This window comes from Cibotium barometz, chromosome 39 (assembly GCF_041138505.1).
Source record: "Cibotium barometz isolate CiBa-2024 chromosome 39, ASM4113850v1, whole genome shotgun sequence".
NCBI lineage: Eukaryota > Viridiplantae > Streptophyta > Polypodiopsida > Cyatheales > Cibotiaceae > Cibotium > Cibotium barometz.
Genome location: NC_141084.1, coordinates 47,022,245 through 47,037,513, shown reverse-complemented (window position 1 = coordinate 47,037,513; position 15,269 = coordinate 47,022,245). Strand labels below are relative to the sequence as shown.

Sequence of the window (15,269 nt, the reverse complement as noted above, 5' to 3'; positions counted from 1 at the left end):
TTTTTCAGAAAACTCCCCACGCACAGCAGCTTGTATGCGCCTGTTTTCTGTCCTGTCCGTACAGCTGTCCGTACAGCTGCCCGTACAGACCTGCAAGCAATCCCCTGTGCGCAGCCAGCATACCGTCCAGTTCTACGCAGCCACCCCAAAAAGCACATGCGCCTCATCTAGGGATAGGCGCCTCTTTTACCTGCTAGCCCTCCTTTTCGCCAAAAAGCACACGTGGCCCCAAATTAGAATATGGGCCACGTTTTTCTTTAATGAAGGGCTTAATAAATGATTACAAAGGTTTTTGAACCTTTTAAGCTAAAATCTTTTTGTGCCCCCTTTCACACATGGGGTTATCCACACATGGGCTTCCATCTTCACTCCCACCTGATGCCATTCACACTGTCCACCATGTTCCCGTGCACATCTGCATCTTGTCCAGAGAAAAACACAGGGTCGTGACATACCCCCCTCTTGAAAAATGGCAAGCGTCCTCAATTGCTTTCAATGGCACAGTAAAGCATCTTATGAGCAAAGACACCCATATGGCAAAAACAATGGCCTTCCAATGCATCTGGATGATAGAACAATCATCCTGCACAATAAGCCACACTGTCCTCTTGCTTGTTCCTTCAGAACCTACAGCAAAAGTCTAAAACCAAATGGAAACACGTTAACTGTGTTAGCCAAAAACAAAACCATGCGTCATTCTACATATGGCACACATATGCATAACACACACATGCATTCGCAAACAATATGCTCCTCAAAATGCTCTACCTACTCCAAAGTAACAGTCTAAGGGCTGCTCGCAAGCCTTACGCCCATGGGCATCCCGCAGGACCCACGACTGAAGGTAAAACATGAGCATATGCAAGCACTCAATGCATCCAAACACTACATCTACCAAGTACTTTCCCACATATGTTCTCATGGCCATCCCGCAGGAGTCACACCCATGAACATAATAAAGCACTTGATGTATCATACCAACATACATGCAGCACATGACACAATGCAGAGTATTTCCCAATGTATTCTCAATGGTACCAGGATCCAATGGCACCAGAATACAAAAATACCTCTACCTCAAAAAGTGTATGCATACATGCACAAACAGAGTTCGATCCATATTTCCATGAACCAAACCAACTCTAGGACTGCTCGCAAGACTTATGCCCTCCATAGAGTTATCCATAGTTGCAGTTATAGTTCCAGGTGCGCGCGACTGTGAACCATACTCAACCATCATCTCATGTGTCTAGAACACAATATCATAGAAGTCCCATAAGCAGATGTACTGTCAGCCTCAGTACCTTCGGGTGAATACAAAGATGTCACCAAGCGACTCCTAGATAACAAATGAGCCTGTCTGTAACAACAAGGGAGCGGAGGTGCTACCCCCCTCTTGAGCATCAGGCAATGCTCCAGATCCATGCTCTGCTGAACCTGAATGAGCCGTAACAAGAGTCGACTCCAACTCATAGGCATCAAGATAAAGCTGCAACTCCTGAGGTGAATCTGCTAAGTCACCCTCCTCCATCCACTTCGCATCCATCAGTGAACCTCCTCCATCCACTTCGTATCCATCAGTGAACAGCTCTTGAACTTCACAGGATAGCGATGGGAAACCTTACCCTGTACCTTTCTTTCCTTATGTGCCAGTATATGCCCAGGAATAAGAACCTCGTCAAGTTCCTCCACTTCCATCTGAGCCTCATCTGATACATCCTCAGGCACCCAAAACCCACTTGCACTCCACCAAGTGATAAGCACAAGTCCTCGATGAAGCATAGTAGATCACCATTGCTAAACATAGAAGGAAACTGTCTTCTGAACCCATGAAGCCTCTATGAAGATACCACTGGTGACAAACTGTCGAAAGCCATAGCCTTCAACGCATCTCCTGCACCATAACACTTCAACTGCTTCTTGTTCCTGGCCGACTACTTCTTGTACTTGGTGTCTTTTCTCCTGAACTTCATCTTCTGCTCTTGCTCTTTACCTCATATAGGCAAAGACACAATCCTGCACTGTGTCCTGCACTTCCTTTTCACTTTCCTCATGTTGAAGCTTTTGATGTGACTCTCATGAGACAACCACGAGCTTGCCCCCTTAGGAAAGTTGGCGATTGTCCCGACCAAAGCAACCACGGACTCGCCTCCTTGAGACAGTCGACGATGTGTCCCGGCAAACGGAACCTTGTAAACCGGCCTTCAGAGAGCAAAGGGCGGTGGAACAAACACTCGCACATAAAACACTTCAACACCATTGAGGACCTAGAAAAGGAAAACAAACAGGGGGAGCTAGAGTGCTCCTGCAAACAGTACACGAACACCGATTGGCCCCAAATCGCAGTGGCGCCCCTTACGGTATTTCTTTAATTGATTATAAGAGCTTTGATTACAATATAAGGCTGGGAACTCAGCCGTCACAGTAGAACTCCTGAAGCCTGCAAAGAACCTGCATCTGGCTTCTTGTCCACACGGCATCCCCAAACAAGTCCAGCCATTGTTCACATCGAAAGACTCTCACACAATGAGTCTGCATACAGAAGCTTTCTCCCATGATCAAGGCTGCCACAACCATCCATAGCCTCTCACACTATGAACAGCATCACACCCTGCATACGGTGGAGCATGACTTTCAATCATAACCTTGAGTCGCAATGGCCTGGTAACACACAGTCTGCCATGCATCAATAAAAATCCATCTCTGAGAGTGTAATGCTCATGCCGCTGACCCTCAGACATCTGATCATACAACCTTTCAAAATCCTCATCATGGGCATACTGCTCTTTCATTTCATCAAGCTCATGATGATAAGCAAGTGAAACTGCAGAGACCTGTGGCTTGCGTGACAAAGCATCTGCCACTACATTCTTTTTGCCTTCCACATGCACAATCTGGAAGTGAAACATTGACAAAAAGTTTGCCCAACGCATATGCTTCTCTGAAAGCTTAGTCTGCGTGAGGAAATAACGCAAAGTCTGATGATCTGTCTGCACAGTGAAATCAGCCCCAAGCAAGTAGTGTTTCCATGTAGAAAGAGCGTGAATTACAGCCAACATCTCTTTCTCATACACCTGTAAATGCTTCTCGGCATCTTGTAAAACTCTACTCTCATAGGCTATCACATGTCCCTCTTGCATGAGAACTGCACCAATGCTACTTCCACATGCATCACACTGGACAACAAAAGCCTTTCGGAGGTCCGGTAACACCAATACTGGGTCCGAAGTAAGCTTTTCTTTGAGCTTTTTGAATGCTGTAATTTCCCGATCAGCCCATCTAAACGGAGTTGCTTTCTTCGTCAAAGCATGAAGAGGTGAAGCAATTTCAGCAAAGTGCCGTATGTAACGCCTGTAATAGGAACACAATCCTAGAAAGCTGCGTACATCATGCACGGTCCTCAAAGCTGGCCAGTTAAGTATTGCTTCCACCTTTGCTGGATCCATACGGACTCCATGACCAGACACAATATGCCCCAAGAAATGTATCTCCTGCAAGAAAAACTCACTCTTCTTGCCATTAACTACCAACCTATGGTTTCTGAGTTCTGCAAACACAATGGCCAAATGCCTTCTATGCTCTTCCTCAGTTTGTGAATGCACAATCATATCATCAAAGAATGTGCCCACAAACTCTCTATGAGGTCTGAAGATCCTGTCCATCATTCTATTAAATGTGGCAGGCGCATTCGTTAAACCAAAGGGCATAACCAAGAACTCATACAACCCAAAGGTGGTTCGGAATGCTGTCTTATGCACATCCTCGGGTCTAATGCGTATCTGATGATACCCGCTTTTCAAGTCAATACGACTAAAAACTGTGGAGCCCTGTAAGCGGTCCAAGATGTCATCGATCCTCGGTATGGGGAATCGATTCTTGATGGTATTCTTATTCAGCGCCCTGTAATCAATACACATGCGCCAAGAACCATCCTTCTTCTGCACTAAGAGCACAGGTGAGCAAAAGGGTGATGAGCTAGGCTGAATCAACCCCTTATTCAATAGCTCCTGCACCTGACTCATAATCTCTTCCTGTTGGGCTGCACTAACACGATACGGCGGTCTATTCGGTGGAGTACTACCAGGAATCAGATCTATGGCATGATCTTCTGGCCTCTCAGGAGGTAATTCTCCTGGCAATGACTCGGAAAAACAGTCTTGAAACTCACTTAAGAAATCAGCCCTGTCTTTATCTAACATTGACAAATTAGACTTAGACTCATCATCCTGTGCATCCTTTACATAAATCAAGTACGCGGAAAGATGCTTTTTCATTACTGATGAAATCGCCGAAGCGGATACAATAGGAACAGATTCCCCTTTGAGTTTTACATCCAATACATGCTCTTTCCCTCTATGAGTCAGAGTAATTTTCCTATTGTAAGTATCCACCACCGCATGTACCCTGTGGCACCATGGCATCCCCAACAAAACATCACAGCCATCCAAAGGCATGATGAAGAACTCTTCGCTGTCCACATAACCCTGCAAATGAAGCCGAAGCTTCCCAATAATAGGAGTAACGGGTTCTGCATACCCTGGACAAGCCATATTTGCCTCATGTAACGGCCCCATCTCCTCTGCGCGAATCCCCAATCGGCCAGCCAAATCTGGTGAAATGAAGTTGGCTCTAGCACCTGTGTCAAAGAAGATCAAAGCATTCTGATCTCTCACTTTGCCCCATGCTCTGCACAACTCTGTAGCTTCACCACTTAGCTGCTCACCCACAAGATCAGGAACTAAGCCTGCAGAAGGCTTTGGTTTCTTTGGCTTGGGCTCTCCTTTATTGTCAGGATCCTTCTTGGACGTTCTCTTGGGACAATTGAATGACATATGCCCCTCTTCAGTACAGTAAAAACACTTTTGAGCATCTCTCAAAGCCTGTCTTTCCTCAGAAGTCCTTTTGGGCATTGGCAACTTCTTATACTTTGTCTCTGAAGACCCTTTAGCATCACGAGAAGCATGCCCAAATTTTTCAGCTTTCTTGCCCAATTTTTTACTGCCTTTAAATCCAGATGAACCACCTGTGAGTAACGCATTGGCTGTCATAGCATTTTCAATCATCTGTGACATGTTCGTTACTCTTGTCTTTATACAGTAATCTCGTACCTCCTTGGGCAGCCCACAACAATACTTCTCTACCTGCTCAGATAATGGCACGGCACGATAAGAAGTCACTGGGAGTAGAGCTTCCCAAAACTTCTTGTTATAATCCTCCAAACTATCACACTTTGAAGCATCCAGCTTGTGCCATGCTGTCATAGAGGTATTGACGCCACGGTCAAAGCAGTGGAGACTTTCTTTTATTGGCCAACCTTGAGAAGAGATGTTGATGCTTTTGTGAGGCAATGCATCGTATGTCAGAAGGTAAAGTTTGACCGTCAGAAGACACCAGGGTTATTACAGCCTTTACCTATTCCGGATAGACCTTGGGAGAGCATTGCCATGGATTTTGTATTTGATCTTCCACGGACTCAAACGGGAAATGATGGCATCTGGACTATCATATGCAGGTTCAGTAAGCAGGCTCATTTCATTCCCGTGAGGAAGACAATTAAAGTGGATCATATGGTGAAGTTGTTCATGGCGAACATCTTCAAGTATCATGGCTTGCCTACGTCTATCATTAGTGACCGTGATCCACGGATGACGAGTTTGTTTTGGAGAGGGTTGTTCGACAACATGGGTACAACTCTCAAGTTTTCATCGTCATTTCATCCGCAGACAGATGGTCAGTCAGAAGAGGCTAACTCGACAGTGTTGGATCTTCTCAAATGTTATGTGTCAGAGCACAAGCAACAATGGGAAAAGTATCTTCCTTTGGTGGAGTTTGCATATAACAACACTGTACATAGCTCGACAGGCAAGGCGCCTTTTGAGATTGTAGAAGGAGGGAAGAAGATACCACCCATTTTGCATACAAAGGATAAGATTTTTGAGGCTGATCAGTATGTGGAGAGCTTGGATGAAGCTTATCGGAGAGTTAAGTTGGCCCTCCAGAAAACTCAGCAGAAGCAAAAGAAAGCCGCAGACCGTCACAGACGTGATTTACAGTTTGCATTGGGTGATTGGGTTCTTTTGCGCTTTGAAAAGGCTAGACTCAAGAAGATGAAGGGTAAAGAGCGCTTATTCCCTAAGTTGAGTATGCGATATTATGGGCCTTTTCAGGTTTTGGAAAAGATTGGTGAGGTAACCTATCGTTTGAAGTTACCAGATCACTGGAGGATTCACAATGCTTTTCACGTGAGTCTTCTTAGACCTTTCCGTGGGGATGTGCCTGAGGATGTATCAGATGAGGCTCAGCCGGAAATTGAGGAACTTGATGAGGTTCTGATTCCAGAGCAGATACTGGCACATAAAGAAAGGAAGGTACGAGGTAAAGTTTCCCGTCGCTATCTTGTGAAGTTCAAGAACTATTCACCGATGGATGCGAAGTGGATGGAGGAAGGTGACTTAACAGATTCACCTCAGGTTTTGCAGCTTTATCTCGATGCCTTTGAGTTAGAGCCGACTCTTATTGTGGCTCATTCAGGTTCAGCAGAGCATGGGTCTGGAGCATTACCTGATGCTCAAGAGGGGGGTAGCACCTCCACTCCCTTGATACAGACAGGCTCAGATGACATCTAGAGGTCGCTTGGTGCAGATTTTATCTCATCCGAAGGTACTGAGGCTGACAGTACATCTGTTTATGGGACTTCTATGATATATGTGTACTAGTCACATGGAGATTTTTGTGGATATGTATGGTTCACAGTGGTATACAACTTGGACTATTACTATGCCATTGGTTTGCAGTGAATGATGATACATGTGTATGGCTCAGAGAGATTGGGACGCTGATCTTGCCATATTGTATATTTCACTTTGGATATTTTGATGCATCACCAGAATGCAATCGAGGACGCTTGCCATCTTTCAAGAGGGGGGTATGTCATGGCCCTGTGAAAATGGAGCAGGACAAGTGTGGGCATGGTGGTTGCAGGGTCAGAATATTTTATGATTCACATGGGGGGTGCCCGGACAGTGTTTAAAGATGTGTGGACAACCCTAGGTGTGAAGGGGGAACATTAAAACATTAACTTTTAATGTTTATAAAAGTTGCCCCTAGGCCTTAGTGGCCCTAGGGAACTTTAGTGGCCCTAGGGAACTTATTAAGTTGGGGCCCTAGGGATTAACTTGGGAAGGAGGTTTTCTCTCTCTACACTCTCTCTCCTCTCTTTTTGGGGAGTCGTGTAGCAAAAGAGGAGCCTCTCTCATGCGCATGTTGTACAATCGTGGAAAAGCACAGGAAGGGGAGGCGACTGCTGAAGAGAAGTTGTGCTGCTGTTTTTCTGAGGCAAACCAGCCGTACAGCACTGTACGGCCAGGACTACGCAAGCTTTCTCTCTCTCTCTCTCATCTGCTGCTGGCGGCGCACAGGACAGTTGCTGTTTTTGATGCGCAGAAGCTCCAAACAGGCTGTACAACCTGTTTTCCAGCCCAAACCATACTGTACGACTGCCAGCAGCAGATGAGAGAGAGAGAGAGAAAGCTTGCGTAGTCCTGGCCGTACAGTGCTGTACGGCTGGTTTGCCTCAGAAAAACAGCAGCACAACTTCTCTTCAGCAGTCGCCTCCCCTTCCTGTGCTTTTCCACGATTGTACAACATGCGCATGAGAGAGGCTCCTCTTTTGCTACACGACTCCCCAAAAAGAGAGGAGAGAGAGTGTAGAGAGAGAAAACCTCCTTCCCAAGTTAATCCCTAGGGCCCCAACTTAATAAGTTCCCTAGGGCCACTAAAGTTCCCTAGGGCCACTAAGGCCTAGGGGCAACTTTTATAAACATTAAAAGTTAATGTTTTAATGTTCCCCCTTCACACCTAGGGTTGTCCACACATCTTTAAACACTGTCCGGGCACCCCCCATGTGAATCATAAAATATTCTGACCCTGCAACCACCATGCCCACACTTGTCCTGCTCCATTTTCACAGGGCCATGACACCCTGACACATCGAGTGCTTCTGCATCACAACACAGATTCCCAAACTCTCTCAAAAGAGAACTCGTATCACAGCACAGCATACCATACAGTCGACACACGTGTACAAACCCTCTCTACCTTCCAAGGGTACTATCCATCTCTGTCGTGGATTCCCTGTCCCCTGTCCTATCAGTAGCAAGGCTGTACCAAACAGGTGTCCACTCCTGTACCTTCTGCCTGCATGTGACCTATCTCCTGGAGAAACCCAAAAAACTGTTTCCATACATCTAGTTACCTGTTCCCTCAAGAAACATCTGGCAACATAGAGATGTCCATATCTGAAGGTCCCAGTGTTCCTTTCTAGCAGGAAGAAAACAATATGCTCCATGAGCACGCAGCCATGCGAGCTTGCATCACTCCCATGCCAAGAAACATAACCAAACGACCTGTACTTGCAGCCCAAAACCCAAGTACATTGCTGAATCTGCAGCCAAGCAAAAACAGCCCATAAACTGTCCCAAAACAGTCCTGTACCAAAGCTTAGAGAAGCTGAAAGTTCCATCAGCTGAACGCCATCGACATGATGTCTATGTTCATGGAAAACCAGCTCCCTGTTCAGTCCAGTCCTCCGCTTTTGCACCAAGAAAAAGATAGAAAAGCGCCTGCAGCCATGCGCTTTTTCTCCTATCAAAAGGTGCCCTGAAAACTGCCCAAGCAACAAACAGTCCAGCCTCCTGTATGCTGCGCCTGAAATCCAGCCCACCTGTTAGCAAGGAAAAGAGAGAGAGAGCACGCCCAGCTCTGTGCGCCTGCTGTTCTGCAGCCGCCTGCAAGAAACGCAGCTCTGCAGCCCCTGCCTGTATGCGCCTCTTTTTCAGAAAACTCCCCACGCACAGCAGCTTGTATGCGCCTGTTTTCTGTCCTGTCCGTACAGCTGTCCGTACAGACCTGCAAGCAATCCCCTGTGCGCAGCCAGCATACCGTCCAGTTCTACGCAGCCACCCCAAAAAGCACATGCGCCTCATCTAGGGATAGGCGCCTCTTTTGCCTGCTAGCCCTCCTTTTCCCCAAAAAGCACACGTGGCCCCAAATTAGAATATGGGCCACGTTTTTCTTTAATGAAGGGCTTAATAAATGATTACAAAGGTTTTTGAACCTTTTAAGCTAAAATCTTTTTGTGCCCCCTTTCACACATGGGGTTATCCACACATGGGCTTCCATCTTCACTCCCACGTGATGCCATTCACACTGTCCACCATGTCCCCGTGCACATCTGCATCTTGTCCAGAGAAAAACACAGGGTCTTGACAGCAGTACCTGTTGTACCCGCCTATACCAGCCCCTGGAGTACCTACTGTACCTGTTGGCTGCCCTTGTGTACCTACTGTACTTGCTGCAAGTACAAGTACCTGCATAGTACCTGGCTGGTTGTACTTGCACACTTGTGAAGTACCTAAAGTGCTTGATTGTACCTGCTACAAATAGTACCGGTTGTATCTGGATTATACTCACCGTAGCAGGTGCTCTCATATTCTTTTTCTCATTTGAATAAATATGAAATTTGCTAATTTAAATTCAGAAAATGTTTTAAGTTGTGTAGTGCAGGAGCATGGTATGTATATGCTGACCATGTTCAGGAAATTCTTCTTGGTGTGGTTAGTATATTCCCCTGTTGTGTGGTGTTGTTAACCGCGCTCTCAGAGCTTCTGAGAGCGAGTGAAGGTTAGACTCACCAGGGAATTTGGGAGCAAAGCTCATTGGGGAGAACTAGACCATGTTCCCTTTGTGGTGTACTCCTTGGCTTGCGTCAGTACGGGCGTGCCTGTTGGTGCACGGTCCCGGAAGACCAGTGAAAGGCAGGTGTCCACTCAGTGAAGGTGGGAATGAGTCTGTGATTTGGGGCTACTCCGCCCAACACCCCTTCATCGACTTGAACCGATTTTTTTGGTTGTTTTCACTCCCTTGTGGAGAAATCTGGCCTGTCAGGCTCGTGACCTTGTACAAATATAAATACTCCAAGAAATACAAAAAAAGTATTGAGGGGAGGGGCCGGCCCTTGCCGGCCCCAGTGTTGGTGTCATTTGTATTTTCAGTATTTCCAGTATTTGTGTTGCTGATGTTGTCTCCATTGTTTAATAACAGTTAAATTAAGTGTTCTAAATATGTGTATATTGTCTTCCGATCTGTAGGCTTCCTGTAGGGAGCGGTCTCATGCACCCTCTTGGATTCTTTGTAAAAGCTTCTACGTAATAAAGAAGTTCCTACGGGGTGCTGGGCATTCCAGCTCAGTGTGCTGTCTATTTATTTCTCGTGGTTTCCTGCTGTTATTTTGTGTTTGCATATTTGAAGTGTTTCTCTTCTGCTCCGGGTCTCGTAGCGGTTACAACCTCTTTTCACCGATTACAGGAGTTGGGATTTCCAAAGCAGATCATTTGGGGAGTGATGGCATTATCTGAGTCAGTGACAGGGAGGGTGAGGGCACTTGGAGGTATGTCTAGTAGGATCACGAGCAACATTGGGGTGAAGCAAGGATGCCCTTTGTCGCCGACTTTGTTTGGCATGTACATAGACTGGGAGGGGCTGAGGCTATGCTTGGAGACATGTTGGTGCCTATCCTACTCTATGCAGATGACATTGTGCTGAGGTCTAGCTCCAAAGAGGGGTTGCACAAGCATATGGAGGCATTGCAAGCTTTTTGTGAGCAGAGGGACCTCACTGTTAACTTGGAAAAATCAAGGTTATAGTCTTTAATACCTCACCGGCGGGGGTTACTTTCACAAGGCCACGCTACCGATGAGACCAGCAGCACATGCCACGATTGCTAGGGGATATGCAGCTATTGTGAGACTTGAGCGACACTGCTTTCAGGCCATTTTCAGAAACCGTACACCAAGAGATGGCTTTTTGACGCCTTAATGACACCGGCAGTGATGTATGGGTCACCCTTTTGTGGTCTCCAATCTTGGTGGAGAGGATTGGAGGATGGTGGAGAGGCTACATGGTATTCTGAGGGCCGTTTTGGCCTCTTGCATAAATTATAAATCTCTCTTTCTTTGTGTATGTGTGTGTTTTCGTGTGCACACGCTTTCTTATATGATTTTTCAAGCACTTGCAGGCAGCTAGTCAAAGATGGTTTCAGATCAGTCTTTTGCCCGTTGAGACCTTCTATGGTGGTTTCGCCAAGCAAAGTGATTTACGAAAAGACTTTTATTTTTACAATTTTCTAAATCTTCTTGAAAAATTCTGTTTCATTTTTTAATTCAGGTTCCTACAAAGTAGTTTTTCAGAGGATGAGAAGGAGCGGATTTATTTCTTCAATAGCTTTTTTTATCGGAAGTTGACTAAGTCGGATAAGGACTATGCATATGGGTCCAAGAGAAATAGTTGTGTGTTTAAGCGTGTGAAAAGATGGACAAGAAATGTCAACATATTTGAGAAAGACTTCCTGTTTATACCCATAATGCAGAGGTGATGTATGCTCTTCTCTGCTGTGCTATTGGAAGGTTGCCTGTGCATGTTTGCTTGAATGCCTTCAATTCATGGAAATTTTTCTTTTCAGGTTTGCTGCATGGGGTTGGTTTAAATATATTGCTCTGTTGTTTTGGCCAGTGCTCACTGGAGTTTGATTGTTGTCTGCCATCCGGGATACTTGTCTGATCATGGTAACCATCATAGACATATGCAGGAAGTCTGTTTACTTTGGTTTTTTTTCCTATCTTTTGGGTAATGTTTTGAGAGCATTTTTTGGTGGCAACAGAGCATCAACAAGCAAGCAGCTGCAAGGAACCTGCAATTCTGCACTTCGACTCATTGGAAGGTTCTCACATAGGCTTGGAAGAACCGATTAGAAAGTGAGTCTCTATCCGCATTGGTCTTAAAGCTCAGTGATGTTGAGGACCGGTATAATGTAGATTGCAACCTGATGCAGCAATGCACACCTTTTCTGAAGTGTATACAAAGAAATTGCCATGTTGGATCTGTGTGAAGCTAGGATTGGGTTCTAGAGTGGTAACTGTGAATTTGATTCTCCTTGCCATGGCCTGATATATTTCTTCTTGCTGGTGTTTTTCACAACTGTGTTGGTCAACTGAGGAGATTGATTTGCAATTATTTATTCTTTGGCTTGGAAGGCGCTCATAACTCTAGGGCTACAATTACTTGGAAGACTTTATTCCCAAGCGTGAGGGAGGCTTTGAGATTATTGTTCTTTCCTCCATGCAGCCTATCCCTACAAATGTAGGCCACTTATGTGAGGTTCAAGCCGTTCTCACAATCGTAGGGTTCTTTCCATGCCAGTGAGCTAGCAAGAAGGGCGTATCTCGAACGGTTACATACTTGATGCTAACCGCAGGTTAGCCAGCCTAATCTTGTGTCGTAGTTTTTTCATACAGCAAACATACGGCATACGGCATATGCATATGGGTATGAAAGTATGCTTGAAGTAAGGTATTTCCCCCTGGCCTGAAACATACGTAAACCCTAATTCTCTAAGTCATTTTTCAAGGAGACATGAGAACGTGAGAGAGAGAAGTTAGAACTTTATCAATGATTAAGACATATATTGCACTATTTAGTGACTAGCGTGTATAGTCAAAACTCAAGCTTAGTAAGATTATAAGACAAAATTTGAGAAACCTGATTTGAGAGTTGAGAGTCCGGACATCATCATGTAAGTTGTCACGACTCACACCATACATGATGATGATACTACAAAAAAGTAACATTCTAAGGCCGAGGCCTAGAAGGCAAAGGTAAAACTCAAAAGAAGGGAATCAAGTCTAAAGAAACCAAACAAAAGCCACAGCTTGAGTCAACCATTATGATTAATCGATCAAGCTCCTCTTGAGTATGAGCAATGCCATCAGTATCATCGGCATGAGCAATGTCATCATCATCATCATCATCATCATCAATGTCAAGGGCCCTAGTAGCATAAGAGCATGAGGCCTCACCACGGCCATAGTCTCTTTATCTTGCAATGCTTGCAGAGTGATCAACTGGTCATCATCCTTCTCTTTGTTTAGCATCTCTAATATGATCTCCATCTTCACATAACCCTACTCCTTGATTTTGGAGATGAAATGGAGGTTTGTGTGTATGTGAACGAGCTTCTCTATATGTGAAGGTTTTAGCCTATTTCTTCTTTTGGTGTGGATGAGAGAAAAAGTGCACATGTGCCTTGAGAAAGCACCCGAATTGCTAGCTGCTGTAATTTAGGTGTACATACCCCAAATGTCTCCCACCATTTCACCCCCTCTTGCATCGTTTTCTCATCTTGTCAATGGCACGAGCAAATGTGCCTTCTTCCGATTTGAACTTATCAAGCTCATCAATCAGAATTCCCTGCAAATCCACATCACCTTTAGTGTATCTTTCAAGCATAGTCATCCAACCCTCATCCACTTCGGCATCGGTGTCTTGCTCTTTTCCTCTCCAAACAAGATGTAAAACATTGCCAACAGCATGCAAGGGTGTATGCATCATCTCCCGTTGGCCAACACAAAGGTTTCTGACCTCTTGCAACTTGCTAACATCAATACCTTGCATGTTTTCTATCTTCCCTACCATGCGATCAGTGAACTCATAAACAAGACCCATGGTAGCTCCTTCCCTATCAGCCAAACGAAGAATTTTGAGAATAGGTGCACAAATGTTCACAATCACTCTAGCTTCTTGCCAAAAAGAAGCTCCATAAATAATGGACAACACCTCCTTTGTATGTGGAGTGCCTGCTACCTTCAATTTGCCAAACTTGTCACAAAGCATTAACTTGAGCAAGCCCTTGTAACATCTCTCATCAAACAAGTTGACCAGCATTATGAACAAAGGTTTTTGACCTCTTGCGACTTGGTAACATCAATACCTTGCATGTTTTCTATCTTCCCTACCATGTGATCAGTGAGCTCATAAACAAGACCCATGGTAGCTCCTTCCCTATCAGCCAAGCGAAGAATTTTGAGAATAGGTGCACAAATTTTCACAATCACTCTAGCTTCTTGCCAAAAAGAAGCTCCATAAATGATGGACAACACCTCCTCTGTATGTGGAGTGCGTGCTACCTTCAATTTGCCAAACTTGTCACAAAGCATTAACTTGCGCAAGCCCTTGTAACATCTCTCATCCAACAAGTGGACCTGCATTATGAACATGTAACCAAAGTGCGTAAGCGCGGGCCTCACCAAATCCTTTGTACTCGGCTCTCTGAACAGAGCTAGAACTGTTTGCTTCTGCATTACAAAAGTGACAATCCGGTCCAATACACGAGCAACCAAATCAAGCTTGCTAGTATCCTCAAACAGAAGATCTAGACAATGACATGCACACCTAGTGAAAAATATGGTCGGCCACTCCTCAATCAATTCTCTTGCATGTATGCAATTAGAGGCATTGTCCATGCAAAATTGGACCACATTTGCTGACCCAACCTCCAGAATAACTTGCTTGAGGTGCTCAAAGATATACTCGCCGGACTTGTATTCGCCCGGAGTATCCACTGTCTTCAAGAACACACTGCCATGAATAGAGCATGCCATAAAGTTGATGATAGGCTTGCATCTGGTATCGGACCAACCATCACACACGATAGTACATCCATATTTCTTCCATTTCTCCCTTATGCAAGCATCTTTCTATCAACACATTTCACCTCATGGCGCAACTCCTTTGTATGTAGTTGATTATTAGAGGGGGGCAAATAGATAGGACCTGCTTGCCCAACTACCTTCACCATCTGCAAGAATAACTTCTCACTTTCCAATGAGGAATGTCCTCTGTGTAAAAGAAATGATGCATGACAATGCTTGCCTCTCATCGTGCTTGCAAACTGCCATGCATTAGCCAATGCCCCCTTTGCAGTTGACACCTTTTGCCTCTTTGAAGGTGCAGCTGGAGCACTTGCATGAGCACTTGCTTGAGTACTCATCTTTGTTGATCCTTGTGTGCTCTTATTTTCACCCAAATCGGCAACCTGTTCATCCACATATACAATTCGACCATGCGTTGAAGTGCCCGCTTGCAATCTCCTGCAGATGTCCTTAACTCCCTCGGGTGCACCCTTACATGCTGCCACACTATGGCATGTGAGGCCCAAGATGCGAGCTCTGGTGCGGTCCGGACCTGCATCCCAAACGTGTGTGCAATACTTGTACGTAGATGAGCCTCTGGACTCTCTCGTCCATAGCTCTGCGGTATCATGCCTGGATCTGGATCTGGGCAGACTAGGCTTGATGGAGTAGTGGTGGTCTGCGTTCGGGCAGTCGTGGTCTCCTGGTAGCTCTGATCTTCGAGGCTCTCTGTAGTGTGAGCCCTTG

The 15,269-nt window shown here is 45.4% G+C and overlaps 1 protein-coding gene across 15 annotated transcripts in view; it reads left to right on the top strand.

Moving 5' to 3' along the window:
* Nucleotides 1–15,269, top strand: part of LOC147616168 (putative ubiquitin-like-specific protease 2B) — a 165,781-nt gene that overhangs the window by 75,687 nt on the left and 74,825 nt on the right. For 13 of the 15 annotated variants that reach the window (XM_086778803.1, XM_086778800.1, XM_086778799.1 and 10 more), the window contains 3 exons: nt 11,224–11,427; nt 11,569–11,621; nt 11,717–11,810. The exons of 1 other annotated variant lie outside the window; for it this stretch is intronic. In XM_086778803.1, coding sequence (XP_086634929.1) covers nt 11,224–11,427; nt 11,569–11,621; nt 11,717–11,810 — 351 coding nt within the window. The remainder of the gene's footprint in view (nt 1–11,223; nt 11,428–11,568; nt 11,622–11,716; nt 11,811–15,269) is intronic. One more of the 15 variants, XM_086778805.1, reaches the window with a different exon arrangement.